This window comes from Rhipicephalus sanguineus, chromosome 10 (assembly GCF_013339695.2).
Source record: "Rhipicephalus sanguineus isolate Rsan-2018 chromosome 10, BIME_Rsan_1.4, whole genome shotgun sequence".
Lineage (NCBI taxonomy): Eukaryota > Metazoa > Arthropoda > Arachnida > Ixodida > Ixodidae > Rhipicephalus > Rhipicephalus sanguineus.
Genome location: NC_051185.1, coordinates 45,180,117 through 45,194,767, shown reverse-complemented (window position 1 = coordinate 45,194,767; position 14,651 = coordinate 45,180,117). Strand labels below are relative to the sequence as shown.

Sequence of the window (14,651 nt, the reverse complement as noted above, 5' to 3'; positions counted from 1 at the left end):
AATTATTGATGTGTTTTTGCCATGTTTCTTGTCCTTGTGTCGAGAGTGCATTGACCTTGTCAAGATATCAAAGGCGGTAGTATTAAGCGGATGCTCATTGTGTTGTGATATAAAAAGGGTATAAATACGAATTGAATTGAGTTGTGTACGCTGCGAACTGTAGTATGTCGAAACGATCGAGGATTACATCGCGAACAATAAACGGGTGAACAATAAATTGTTTCAAGGTAAAAAAATATTTCGAAACATCCAAAGGACAGATAAGAACACACCAATACAAGCACTAAGGACAGATTTCTTCTCTATTGAAATGCAAGGTGTCAGTACCGTAATGCCCTCTAAGTTTTATTTTGTTGCTGAGAACTGGTGCTTGGACTGAAAGCGGTCTTACGCGCATTGCACGAGTCCCACCTTGCAAAGTACTGTTAGCACAAGAGTGAATGAGTTCGGGAGTCGATTCTACACATCGGGTCGGCGAGAAGAACTTATATTTTTATGAGAGGTGTTTGTCGTAGTTCACAGGGAAGTGTATACCGAAATAAGACGGAATGCTATGAAAGCAGTCACTGCTTATGATGATTCTTTTTTCATCTATGAAAATACATTCTAGTTAGGCTACAGTGACGCAAACATCAAGCTTACATTCATATGCAACGTTATATTGGAATAGGCGCAATGCAGGGACACTCAGCCGTGATCTAACAGGTTGCCCTCTTCGTCCTTCTAGCATCAAAAATCTCTTGGTAGATATTGTAAGAGTATTCAGTAAAATGACAAAGCTGGAGTGCTTCACCGTTTGCCATTACATTCATATGTCCTGGCATGTTTTCGCTGTATAAGGCGAGACCATTTCGTTGAATAAATTGTTGCAAAAACTGCGTAGAATGCAGTGCTATTACCCCCGTCTGGATACGTAAATTTGACGCATCGCCAGCTTTTTTCTGGCTTTCCCTCATGCAGCGCGTCGCCGCAAGATACGAAAGGAACAGCTGATGAGATAGCTAGGACGTATAGTTTACGCCCGATATCTTCTCTCCCCCTTTTTAGTTTCATTTCTCGATATATTTATCTGCCTAAATTTCTCGTTGCATCTGCAGCGCTACCGTTTTTTTGTGGTTGCGTCGAAGGCGAAGCTAACCTGCCACGCTGGCAGAAAGAAGAGGATAAGGGCTCGGATAGACAACATTAGTCTTTTCTTCCTTGGATAGACATCATTAGTCTTTCCTACCTTTCCTGCAGCTGTCGAGGCTGCGCTCGCGTCTGCACCACAAGGTCGCTTCCTTCAATACCCGTGGTTATAATAAAACTCACCGAGTTCCTTATGCACTTATCTAAGACAACCCGAAGACGAAAGCCATCTTCTTATTCTTCTCTGTCCTAGGGATGGTAAAATCGATGAACGATTAATCGATTAAAGGTCCACAGTTAATCGACTAATCATCATCGATTTCCGCCTTTGGATTATTCGAATTAATCGATTAAAGGTATTCGAGTAATCGATTACGGCACTCCCCATTCCCGCTGCCAACCTCCGCCCTTGGCTGGCGCGCATGACTTCGAGGCGCGCTATTCTGAGACGCAGATGCCGCGCACATCACCTCTCTTTCACTGCTTTCACTACAGCGCATATTTCTGCGCTAGCAGAACGAGCCCGGAGCTGGCGGCGGCCATACCCCATAAAGAAAGATATGAACTCGCCCTGAACTCCAAGCACTCCCCAATGGTTCAAGCCCGGACAGGAGGCGGCTCCACCCCATCGAGACAGAAATGAACTTGCCCGCTTCGCTCCGGCTCACAGTCTACTGCTACTACCAGCCGGTCTGAGAACTAGCTAAGCTCACTGTCTTTCCGTTTTTCTTTTTCTCCTCCTCCTACTGATACTAATGCCTTCACCTCCTATCTCTTAAGCTGGTTGAGCGTCGCCTAAGTATACGTGGGGCTTGCATTGCTTGCGTGTTATATTGTGTAATTATTGCACATTGGTGGTTATACTACTACCTTTGGGATGTCATAATGACGGGCAATGGGAAGAGGAGCGCAGTGTTGTCGTTGTTCGCTGAAGATGAGAAAACGAAGACTGCAAAGTGTAATAAATGTGGCAATAAGCACTTCTCGAAGCCAGCGACGGAGACTCTAAGATATCACAAGCTGCACACCCACTCTATTCACGTGCCAAAGAGCCATCTCCCAAGGAAAGGTGGTAACGACGAAGATGACAGTGTTGAAGAACCCTATCCTGACCACACCAATCCGCCTCTTCAGGTAACTTATCAGTATCTCGCTATTTAGCCAGCAGCCATCTCCGCAGTGTGCGAAAGTGGGAATTTTCGCACACTGGACACAAGAGGCCCGTCGTCGACACTTTCGAAAGCGAGAATTTTCGATCGTGAGCGCGTCTGATAAAAAGATTTGGGCCCATATCAAGCACGAACGATGCCTCTCAAAGAGATATCGGTTTTAAAGCACCCACAGAAAATGTCGATTATTCGATTAATCGATTAAAATTTTTTGACCCGAAAGCAATTAATCGATTAAAGGCTAAATTGGTTAACGATTAAAGATTAATCGATTAAAAATTTTAATCGACCATCCCTACTCCGTCCATGTACTCATCCTGCCCTGCCACCCTCCGAAAGTTTTCTGCGCCTAACGTGATTTTGCACTGCCTCTCTTATCGGCCCACCTTTGACCAAGCTACGGCGTCACGTAAGGACGTCATCATGTGACATCATGTCAGGTGACGTCACAAATTTTGTCGATCTGTGACGCCATGATGACGTGATATGGTGACGTCATCACGGGATCATGATTTCTTGCATCAATCGTCCCTGACCGCGCTGCACGCCGACAGTCAATTTTCGCGTTTGATGAGACATCTAAGGCTTTAGCCTTACAAAGGCGTGTCAACAGGCAAAACGGTGGAGACAGCCGGAACACTGAACAGAGCGGAGAAGGCACGTGCGCAAGTAACTGTAGCGATGCGCTTTACTACCCACCTACTGAAGGTCCTGAGGAGGAGGAGGAGAGGTTGAGGAAAGGAAAAGGCGCAAGTTCTGCAACCCTAATTGGGAGCACGGCTCAGCGCCTGTAGGGGAAAGGGGGAAAGGGAGATAAAGATGAGAAGAGGGAGGAGAAGGAGAGGAGGAATGCTGTCCATGATCGAGGACGCGGCGGGCGGCTACTATAGCCGGTTGGCCAGTCCAGTGTCCTCAAGGAAGCGAAGAACCGCCTTGAAAACCTGGGTGTGGTGCTTTGCAGGGAAGAGGAGGTCCCTCTGTGTAGCCACGGGAATACCCTGGCGACGGAGTGCGGCGAGCAAGGCAGCTCGTTGTGCTTGAAGCGCTGGGCACACACACAACAGGTGATCAATTGTTTCGTCTGCCCCACACGCACTGCACGCAGGTGACGAAGCTCTGCCGAGCCGATGACGTCGTGCCGCAGGCCAGGAGAAGCCGATGCGTAGACGCAGTAGAAGGGACCGCTCCCTCCTGGAGCGGCCCCTGTCAGGCAGCCGGGTCGGAGGTTCCAGCCTGGCCACACGTTCGTCGGGGTGGCAGCGTAGCAACAGCCGCCTCAAGGTCAGCCTCGAATAGTCTGAGGCGACCACAGCACGGCAGACAGCGACGGTAGAGTGGTGTGCCTCCTTCGCCAGTGCGTCTGCTTGCTCATTTCCCTGAATACCCACATGAGATGGGACCCAATGCAGGGAGACATCGACGCCACTGGCGAGGAGGGCATGCAGCTTGGTGACCAGCAGTTGAGTTCAGAAGCCCGCCCGTTCCGGTTTCGCGACGGCCTGCAGTGCGGCTCGTGAGTCGCAAGCGACAGCCACGGGACACATGGGGGGGTCTGCTGCCAGGAGATCCACGGCGAGGTGGAGACCGGCCGTCTCTGCGGCGGTAGAGCAGGCATCAAAGGGGAGACGACAGGAGGCCGTTCTACCAAGGGCCGGCATGACGCAGGCGGCCGTGGCGGAGCCTGTAGCTGGGAGTACGGAGCCATCCGTGTAGACAGTAAGCCTAGCAGCCAGCTCTTCCTCTAGCTTGGAGGCGACTGCCTGTTGGAGAGCGCAGGTGGGTGAGCGACGCTTGGAGAGCCGACCTAGATCGGTAGTGACTGTCAATGGTTTCACTGTCGGCGGAGGAGGGGGCATGGCTGGAGGCACAGGTCCTACAGCTTCTCGATAGACCTGTAGCAGTGCGCCCATCCGAGATGTTGGTCGGCTTTCCAGCCGGGCAAGGAGAGGGCGTCCATCAGGCGCGTGGGCGAGCCGATCGATGTGGAGGAGACCACGCTGCTGTAAGAGCAGGGAGAGGGGCCAGGCGCCCGCCTCTGCCAGGGTGGCTGCCACTTGCAAGGACCGCGGCAGGCCAAGGACACTCCGAATGAAGGTCCTGTCGCCTACACTCGAGGAGATCATTTTAGAAGGTGGGCAGCGCGCCATCATCTTCAACGTGTCATAACCATGACGTTTCCCGGTAGGATGAAAGTGAAGTTCCACCGCAACTGATACATGTGCACGTGCGGCCATTACCGCACTTCACGCGATGTGCAACGTGTCCACTGATCTCACTGCCTTCTTTCTTGACATGCCTTTTTTGCCCTTACCTACTGCTGCACCAAAGATAAGGCACTTAGTATTGCTCGTGGATCTCCACTGGATCTATATCAAACTCTATCAAATGTAACAATTAAAAAAATTGATAGCATTTTCTTTTCCTACATAGGTAAGTCTTACGTAGCGAATAGAGATTGCCCCCAAGCAGCTATTTGGAAAGGTGTGCAAGCCGATTTCAAGACGTTTCCTCAGGGCGCGCGCGAGCCAACGAGAACCAATGCAAGCCATATAAGCCATAAGGCGTTTGTGACAGCTCGAGTCCGCTTCACACGTAAAGCGACCGTTTCGCTTGCGTTGCTTTTCAGTTAGGGCTATTTCAACATTCCACATGTTCAAGTAGATCAAGAGCGGAATGTCATTTCTTCTTTCTCTGAGAAATGACACGACACATATGTATCACTGTGCCACTACGAAGCCTGGAATGCAATTTCCTCCCTGTCGTCTAGCGACATAAGCCTATCACTGGGTTGAGGAAAGATACCTTATTTTATGACATTAAAATGACACTTCTTTTTCTTTTTTTGTTAAGCAATAAAATGGTGAAGGCCCCCGCAGTGCTAGAGTAGAGATTGACGTGGAACGCCGAACCGTTTCATTTCGCAGAATATCCAGTGCATTGTCTTGTTCTAAAAAATAACGATGAGTTCTTGACACCCAACAGTATTGCATGGCCACGTGGAGACATTGCTATTCACATTGAAGCCATTCTGTCAACCAACTAGACGCCAGAGAAATGTATTATGGCCGGGGTGCCCTTCACACAAACATATGTCGCGTACGGGTGTTACGCTTTCTTGAATAAAAAAGTGACAAGTACGCGGGATGATCGAAATAGGCAAATTTATCCACCGTTCCTGATGGTTTAAAAATTGCCGTTCATGTAGTGATAACTGCCCGAAATTCTACTCAGGGGCTCGCTGCAATGCTTTCGTATTAAAGGTTTTTTTGTAGGTTTTGCCCGTGAAGCGTTCTGCCGGAATGCCATGGCTGTATGGTACAGTATAAACAACTATTTTATAACTATATCGCTTACTGATTAACTTTCGTTGCTATCCCGTCTTGTCAAGTAGGAAACTTGCCGCTTCATAGCTTGCCTCCGTAGTGTCTTTCTGGGTGAGGAATCTACTTTTTTTCCATGCAAGCGAACATATACTTTCTCTTCTCGTGTTGTATTTGCTCCATGTGTTTGTATTAGTTGAAGGCAAGAGAAAAAGACACCGCCTATGCGCACGATGGTTACGTAGTATTGTGGTGGTCGAAGGGCGACGTCTAGAGCAGCTCAAATAACGTATTAAATGGGTATAAACTGTGGTTATATACCCGTAGTGTCACCAGCAGTCTGCAATGGCTCCACGGTACTTAACAAGAACAAGGAATCACATTGGTAGTTGAACGCAGCGTTTCTACGAACCCGCTTGATGAATAGCCGGCTGTACTTATGCTAGCTCTCTGTTCAACTTCAATGTAGCTTCACGGCAGTCAGCTTTGCACTGCAGCGAAGCCACACTTCAAAGCGAACTTAGCACATTACAGGGGCACATAGTAAGGCAAAATGAAAAAATATCACCTTTTTTTTCCATGAAATTTGAGAAGATTTTGTGCATATTTTCCATATTCGTGCTCTTCTTAGAAAGTCTTTTATTTTTATGGCTAAAAACCAGATTTTCCGGAAGCAGGTAGTGAGTGAACACGCATCCCAGGACAAGCCCGTCGTATGCGCGTCGTTCATACGGTCCATTCTTCTAAAAAAAAAGAAAAAAAAAGCTTCCTGTCCGAAAGCCAAAACGCTTGTCTGCAGTCAGCTGTATATAGGAAATTATCCGGTAACTTCTAAGGCAGTCCGAAGACGCTGTGCACTTTTTTATTCGCAATTTTTGTTCTTCAGAGCGCGTCTGTTCGAACACTTTAAGCTCCTACCTTCATTACACTTTGTTTCTGTCTGTGCCTGTCGATAAGTTCAGATGCTGAGGGTAAAGAGTGTCTTCAGCAAGCGTAAATTTCTTGGCAACCAATGCCGTTCTCTTGTAATTGCGAATAAATGCCGGTGACGTACTGAGGTGCCCGAACGCTGAACCAGCAAGCTCTTCATCGTCGAACCTCTAAGCCTTTTCAGCGTCCTTCGAGGCGAACCACGTCTAGGGTGACAACGGGCATGCTCTGATGAACATTAGTATTACTTGAGATGCAATTAGAAAGAATTGCGCGTGCAACCTGTGCGGTGGAAGTGTTGAGCTAATCGGAATTGCGTCGCAGAGCTTTTGCTTTGCTGTCTTTGTTTAGGCTTGAGAGTCTCAAGGATTGCGACATTGGATGCTGTTTTTTCGTCTCATGATCGCAGTATCGCACGTGCCAAACTTCTTAAATCGTGAGGATTGAAGCCTGACCAAAATAAAGTCAATATGCTGAAAGAAGCTTACCAGAATCGACGATACATTGCGGATAGCGCTGCACGACAGCTCACAAAAGAAAACAAGGCAAACAAGACAACATGCCCGAAAGTGAAAAAAATAATAAAAAATTACTTTGACAATGATTGCCAAGCTCGTAGCTGCTAAATAAAAATAGTTGAATGGTGTTTGTGGCAGAAGATGTTCGCTTTTCCGCTGTTTTCTTACTTTAAACTCGATTATCTCAACACCACGTTTTTTGATTACCTAGTCAGTCAGTCAAGAAATTTATTGAAACGTCCTGAGGAGTTTAAGCCATCGGGAGACCCACGGGCGACAACCTAGCAGCCGCTACCGTAGGCGACGCCCGAGTCGGGGCGGGAACGTGGTGGCCTTCTGCCAGTTCTTCTTAGGTACCATTATTTACTATATGTTCTAAGAAAGCCAGTTTATTATTTTTCCTTCTATTCTGCTTACGTGCATACAACTACTGTACCATAATTGAGATCATGCACTTGACAGTTTTCGTGTTACAAATTTTGAAAGATGCAAATTCACTCAAAATTTAGGCCCTAATGGTAAAAAAATAGCTAGAATTGTAATTCTAATCAGATTTCAATAGATCTGATATAATTAAAAGACTGCAAAAATGGGAAGAACATAATCTATGTATCATTTGAATGCCTCGTTTAGTTACTTAGAAAACGGTTCCTCAGCATGGTAAAAAATGCATGGGACGTATAGGGGTCAACCGGTGTCCTTAAGCGAAGCTTCTATCAATTGCAGATTTCGGTGGCCGGGTGAATCCCGGCGCTCGCGTGTGTACAGAAACGTCGGTGTACACAAATGAGGCCCTCGAAGCTCCGCCGCTTTAATCTGGGCTTGTCGGCGATCGGCCGTTTCTGATACAGAAATATGGTCTTTTATCGTGGTCACTTGCAATTTGACGTTGCCACGTTTCATTGTTGCATTTCATTCTTTCGCGCATGACCGTCGTTGTTGCCTGTATCAACAGAAGTGCTGCGTTGCTGAGCACGTGTGTGGAGGTTCAATTCCTGAAATGGAGGAAGCAGAAAGTTTAGAGTGAGTGATAGAAAGAACGAAAGGAAGAAGGAAAGAAAGAAAAAAAGAAGGGAAGAGAGAAAGAAAAAACAAGGAAAGAAAGAAAGACAGAAAGAAAGACAGGAAGAAAGAAAGAGAGGAACAAAGAAGAAAAGGAAGAAACGAAGAAGGAACGAAAGAAACAACAAAACAAGGAAAGAAAGAAGAGAGGAAAGAAGCAAAGAAAGAAACAAAGAAAGAAAGAGTAAAATAGTAGGTTAGGCAGGCACCCGGCAAGCTTCTCATGCCCCCCTTTACCCGGTGAGGGAAGGGCTCCTAAATATTTTGCTACGTACTAGTTCCGTAGGCTCCACAGCGTGGCACGACATGTATGGTACGCAAATAGACAAAACTGTACGGTTTGTGATTAGTAAAAAGTCTAACGAATTAAATCACTATGTACTCTACCGCGGGAGATCTGTGAGTTGTGTCTTTGTTTAGAAAGAAGGGTAAGAGATTCGGATTACCACGTACTCCACTTTAGGAGAGCAGTAGGCTGTCTTTCAGTTCACAATAGGAATGACCAAGGAGGTTTACTCCTTGGGAATGAGCGTGTTCCGAGTTTAGAAAAAAATCACACCGTCTCCCGCTAAAGGGGACCATGAGGCGATGCGAAGCAGCGTTTCGGCATGTAGAGCCCGCGTTTCAGAGGGGGAGTGGAGAGGGGAGGGAAGAGATGCAAAGTGGAGAGGGGAATTGAAGGGGAGGAGAGAGGGAAAGGGGAGAAGAAGAAAGGGGAAAGGGGAGAGGGGGATGATAAATGGGAAGTGGAGAGGGGATAGGAGTGGAGAGGGAGATGAGGTGTGTGGAGAGGGCTTGCGCATGCGCAGTAAGGGTGGTCACGCCGCACACCACCACCGGATTGAACTCCGCTATGAGATGCTTCACATCTAAAAACGCCATCTAGCGTGCATTCACCCAACCGCCATATTGCACGCATCTATGAGACAGCGCCATCTAGTATATCGTCACCCAACTGCAGTTTGCATGCATCTCTATGGGACAGCGCCATCTATTGAATGATACGGGAGACGCGACGGCGGTGGAACGCCGGACGGAGCGACGACCGACCAGGTGAAGCTATAAGGAGCTTCGCCCCTAAAAGAGTTGCAGCCATTCCACTCTGTGAAGCTAGGTGACCAGTGGAGCTGACGGGTGCACTCCCGTCCCTGATCTCGTCGCCGTTCTTCATAAGCGCGCTGCTTCTCCGGCGTTCTCACATTGCGCGGCCGCCCCATACTTAATACGGACGACCATGCCAACGCAGCGTCTAGGCTCGACGGACGGGGCGAAACACGTGCTTTCTGGTTTTCCCCATTTTAATGCATTAATTCTTCCACCGCGGCCTAGAGGACACCGGGGGCATTTGCTGCTTTTAATGTTTCACTTTTTTTTTTTACTCACGCGAATGCCGCAAAGACGAAGTGGTCGCGCAGCTCGCGCACTCGCTCTTGGGGGCGTTAGAGGTTTCTTGCAGTCTCAGACGGACGCCACAGGATATGGGAGTTGTGCCATTTACAGCTCCGCCGTAAAGAAAGCAGAGATTGAATGCCCGTTCGCACCTGCGACTAGCACCGGTCGCGCGACCAAGCTAGCCGCAAAGCGACTGGTCGCGAAAGGTAGCTTTGGTTGCAAAGCGACTGCTTTGGCTCAGTCGCTCCCTTCTCATTTATTCATTGACACAACTGCACTCGTAAAGCTCTGAACCAATAACATGCGCAGGAACAGGACATCAGCTTATGCACGGGGCAATGGCAATGCTAGCCATATGCGAGCAGACGTGAATTCTGTGTGGCGACGAATATAAATCGCCCGCAGGTGTGAACGCCGGTCGCGTCGAGTCGCTTTTTGGTCGTTTGTCGCTTAAGTCTTAGAACACTGTAGTCTACTGTGGGAAAGGGGCGCGCTGTCCCCAAACTCAAATCGCAAGGAAGCCGATGTATGAGCATGTCCCTCCACAAAGGAAAGTTTAGTCAACCAACACACGCGAGTGCCAGAGGGTCACTTTTGTACCAAATGCAAATAACTTGCGTCAGTATGACTAATACAAAAGCTAGCCGCAAGGTTACGCAAACTTCAGTGATACACTCTACACGACGAAGTAAGGATACAGGCAAATGGATGCTAACCAGAGCATCATACTTCAAGAAGGTAGAAGGGATAATAACAATAATATCGGGGGTTTCCCGTCCCAAAACCACAATATGATTATGAGGGACGCCGTAGTGGAGGGCTCCGGAAATTTTGACCACCTGGGGTTCTATAACGTGCACCTAAATCTAAGTACACGGGCCTCAAGCATTTTCGCCTCCATCGAAAATGCAGCCGCCGCGGCGGGGAATCGGTCCCGCGACCTTGGAGTCAGCAATTGAGCGCCATAACACCACTAGACCGCCGTGGCGGGGAAAAAGGCAGAAGGCAAGGGAGAGGGGGAAAGCGGTTTTGTCTGTCGTTACTCAGTATTGCACTGCCGGAAATCCCAGTTATTTAGCAAGTAATAGGACGAAATCCGAGCCATAGGGACCCTGCACACAAATTTCACCCACGCAGTTTTACGTGGTCACACGTTCCTTGTATTGTCCTGGGATGATTCCAAGAAACATTTTAGAGATAGGCGCTTGTAAGAACTTATAACTTGCAAATGGAAGATACAAGCAGATGACAGAAATTGGCATACCGTTTCGTATTTCACTCACCCAGTGATGTGTGAGTCTGGTTTGTCTGGTTCCAACCAAAACTCGGCTTACATTTTGCTGTATCGGAACACTCCAGCCCATGGGCGCCCTCCTGCCTCAAGCGGGCGCTGTACTTTCTGAGGGATTCGGTGCCGTACAATTTAGCAGACGGGGGAAATCAAAACACCTCAGAAACGATGAGCTGCTCCGACTGGACTGACTTTGAACGCGAGCTTCCACGAGGAAGCGACGCGCTATGCGTTGTTGTGTACGAAGACGAGGTGGCTAGAAGTTCGAGGGACGCCACCGAGACCGACGCCAAGCGAAGACGACAGCGCTGTGCAGGAACGCGGAATGGAACGTAGTGGAATGAGGAACGCGCGCACACTCATGTTGACCCGTGGCCTCCGCGATGAGCTCCGGCAACGCGCCGTTGCTACGGCGTTTTGCCAGAGCTAATCGGAGAGGCCGCGGTTGACTCACCAGAATAACGCTGGCAGGTGAAAACTATAACACCAGCAGTTGACAGTGCAGGGAAATTTTGTGTTTTGCCATAGAGGAATGAATGGTTTGGCGCTGATGCAGAAATGCAAAGTACGGTGCATAAATGAAGGCTGCACGTTTGCGTAGACTATTTGTCAGTGCTACCGGAGTCAAAGTTGCACAAAAATTTAAATTTATGCACATATTTGTGTCTTTTTCGCAGCTCTAGGAAGTATTAAACACATCGCAATTTGTGAATTCCTTGCAATGAGTATATCACAAGCGTGCGCAATATATTGGTCATTTCCGACCAATCAAAATGACCAGCATAGGCTGAGCGATAGCTCACTTCCGGCCGCCGAAATTGTTGACGTACGACGCGGCCGGCAGTGGGCGTTGAAACCCATTTCGTAAACTAATTAAAATATCAAACGCTTTGCACTCGCCGCTTTCGCAGTCATCGAGACCCATCGCAATAAAGACGACATGCATAATTTGGGGATTGTGGTCTCCTTTAAGAAGGCGTCAGCGCCATTAGCTTCGACAGATATGTTTAGAACAAAAGGTGAACATTTTAGAGTACCATTTGTACTCTACTATGAGAGGGCAGCATGCCGTCCCGGCCCCTACTATATGTGAGGAAGAATTTTTGTTTTATATTACCGTTGGTGACAAAACCAATCTTTCGTAGAAAATGCGCACTTGCAGCGTTACAAAGCCGTCGTAGGCGCTCTGGTTTTTAGAACAAATGGTTTGCAAAGAATTCTTTCATTGTTCTTGCCCTTTTAACGGTGCCGTGATGCGGACGAGTCAAATTATTTCCGGCCTATGCTTTTTATCTCGTACTTGCAACAGAGCCTAAGATAATTTCTACTAGCTTATCTTTCTTGTAGCATGAATGCAGCCGATCAGCCTTCCGCTTCGAAATTTCGCGACTGCTTCCTATCACGAAGTTTTGACATATATCATGCACTGTGGAAATCGACCTTATCGAAGCAGTCAGCAAGGAGCTGCCTTACTGTTTGGTTTTGAGCCAAGCGTTACTAAGGGGATAGGCCCCTGTGTGTAGATTGAGTGGTTGTGTGCATGATGTAGGTTTACCAGGCCCATCGATTACACTCCGTTGCCTAAAGGATAATTTATTGTCTCACGTAACATCGGTACTCAGCACAGACGTCAATTTCGTCGAATGTGAAACTCACGCTACGGGGCAATGACATGCATTTCATAATCAGCCTTCGTTGGCGCATTCCTGAGAAGTCGAGCAACGCTGGACTATACCTGTATGTTCCATCGTCACAGCAGTATATCTGATTATTACATTCTTACAAGAGGGGATAGCCAACACTACGCGGCTGTGTCGGGGGTTAACTAGACGACTCTGACTGATACTTAGATAATATTATTCAGTGATAGCTAACAAGATCCAACCATAGCCCACATTTAGCGAGGAATTAACCTGTGCCACCACCACAGTTGCCAAGCTCTGCTTATAATAAGCGGATTTGTGCTTCTTTTCCCGCCAAGTCGCTTGTAGAATTTTCCAGTCGCTTGTCGTGTTCTCGTTTTTTTTACTTATTCGTATTTTCCAGCAAATATAGTTATTTTAGTAATCTTTACGTTCACCAATAGCGCGTTTGCCGATGACTTTGAGTAGATGAGTGCTGAAGTCAAACATAGGTTGGGGGAATCAACAAGTAATGTTAATCATGCACTCGCAAACGTCCTTTCAACCGAATGGAGACTACCTTGGAGACAATGCTAAAACGAAAATACGTGTTTTCATTCATAGTTGCGCACATTTTCGTTGTACAAAATGATTAAAGTGATTTTTTCAACTCCCCTTCATATTTGAGTGACATTATTTTTATGATAATTAAAAGTATGTTCAAGAATGGAATAATTCATTATAATTCTGCTTCTTTTAGGCTTCTTCGCGAAAGCCGCGCCGCTTTCTTTTTGGGCTTCCTTTGTGAAGATTATTTGCTTGTTAGCTCGGCAGCATCTGGCAACTCTGGCCACCAATTGTAGCAGTTAGCGAACGTTTTACAATTCTAACCGAGACTGTCGAGCACATTGTCAAGCACTAACAACTGCTGACAGTGAGCCCACATTAATTGACACCTACCCATTACAAGCCAGCATTAGTTAGCACTAATAATCAACACAAAGAACGACTTAAACAACATTAGCCGGTGGTTATCCGCACCAGCCAGCGTTAGTAAGAACTCACCATCAACTGGCGGTGTGTGCTTACCAACAGCCACCAGATGCACCACTCGTCAAAATTAGATAGATAGATAGATAGATAGATAGATAGATAGATAGATAGATAGATAGATAGATAGATAGATAGATAGATAGATAGATAGATAGATAGATAGATAGATAGATAGATAGATAGATAGATAGATAGATAGATAGATAGATAGATAGATAGATAGATGCGGCCACATGTACATACGCCAGAAATGCTTTGCTTTTAATATAAAAAATAAGGAAACAAACGTTAGAACGAGAGGGTATTATATAATAAAAACGACAAGGAATCCAAGTTGCAGATGGTGCGAGTAAAATTCCTTTTTGTGGAGTTGTTGCTGGTTGCGCGCGTTCAGCGCCTATCTCGACAAATTTCAAGATTTGCCGATAATCGTTAAGAAAGAAGGCACGACTTCGGTAAAAAAAAGGGAAGTCATTGTTCTTCAGTCTTATTGAGGCTGTCGCAAAGAACAACAGAAAAAAAAGAATGCCAAACGAAAAGGCGTCAATGACACGGACGCTTAGCTACACCCAGCTAATCACGAGGCAATAATTTAGCTCGATAGTCCCCTGGCTCCAACAACGTCTTGGGACGCCTAATTTCAATTCGTCAGAAGTCAGGCGCACTGTATGTTTCTTTGTGCATGGTCTCAGACACATGACATTCCGCTATATATATTCACAGTTTTTTTTTTCTTTTCTAACGCCCGAGCTTGGGTAAAGTGTAGCTTCGTTCAGAAGGCGAGTCACAGACCGCATAGAAACAATGCTAATAGTAAACTTATTACGCTCCTCTTTGTCGGCCTGTACGTTGACAGAAAGCGTTAGGCAATATCGTTTATGGGACATCAATGTCAGCCATTCCCTACGAGGTCGTAATCTTAATGCGCTTTGCTGCTCTTGCAATTGCGCCCCAAAGCCCTGCGGGATGTAACCTAACGTGGCGTGGGACCGGGCTGTCTGGTCAACCGGGATATTACGTCATGACGCGAAGTGTTATTTGACTTGGACGAAAGACAAAGAAGACGACAAACACGAGCGCTGCGGGGTATTCGCAACACCGCCCACGCTGTCGCTCACCGGAACGTTTTAAGATGCAGGTATTCTCACACTATATTACACGCTTGC

At 47.1% G+C, this 14,651-nt stretch overlaps 1 protein-coding gene across 1 annotated transcript; it reads right to left on the bottom strand.

Moving 5' to 3' along the window:
* Nucleotides 1-3,179: 3,179 nt before the first annotated feature.
* On the bottom strand, nucleotides 3,180-3,763 carry LOC125760239 (uncharacterized; the record flags this gene model as incomplete). Its single annotated transcript, XM_049420064.1, has 2 exons — nucleotides 3,180-3,349; nucleotides 3,638-3,763. Coding segments are annotated over 2 exons (294 nt in total), but the record flags the coding sequence as incomplete, so codon positions are not given.
* Nucleotides 3,764-14,651: the final 10,888 nt, after the last annotated feature.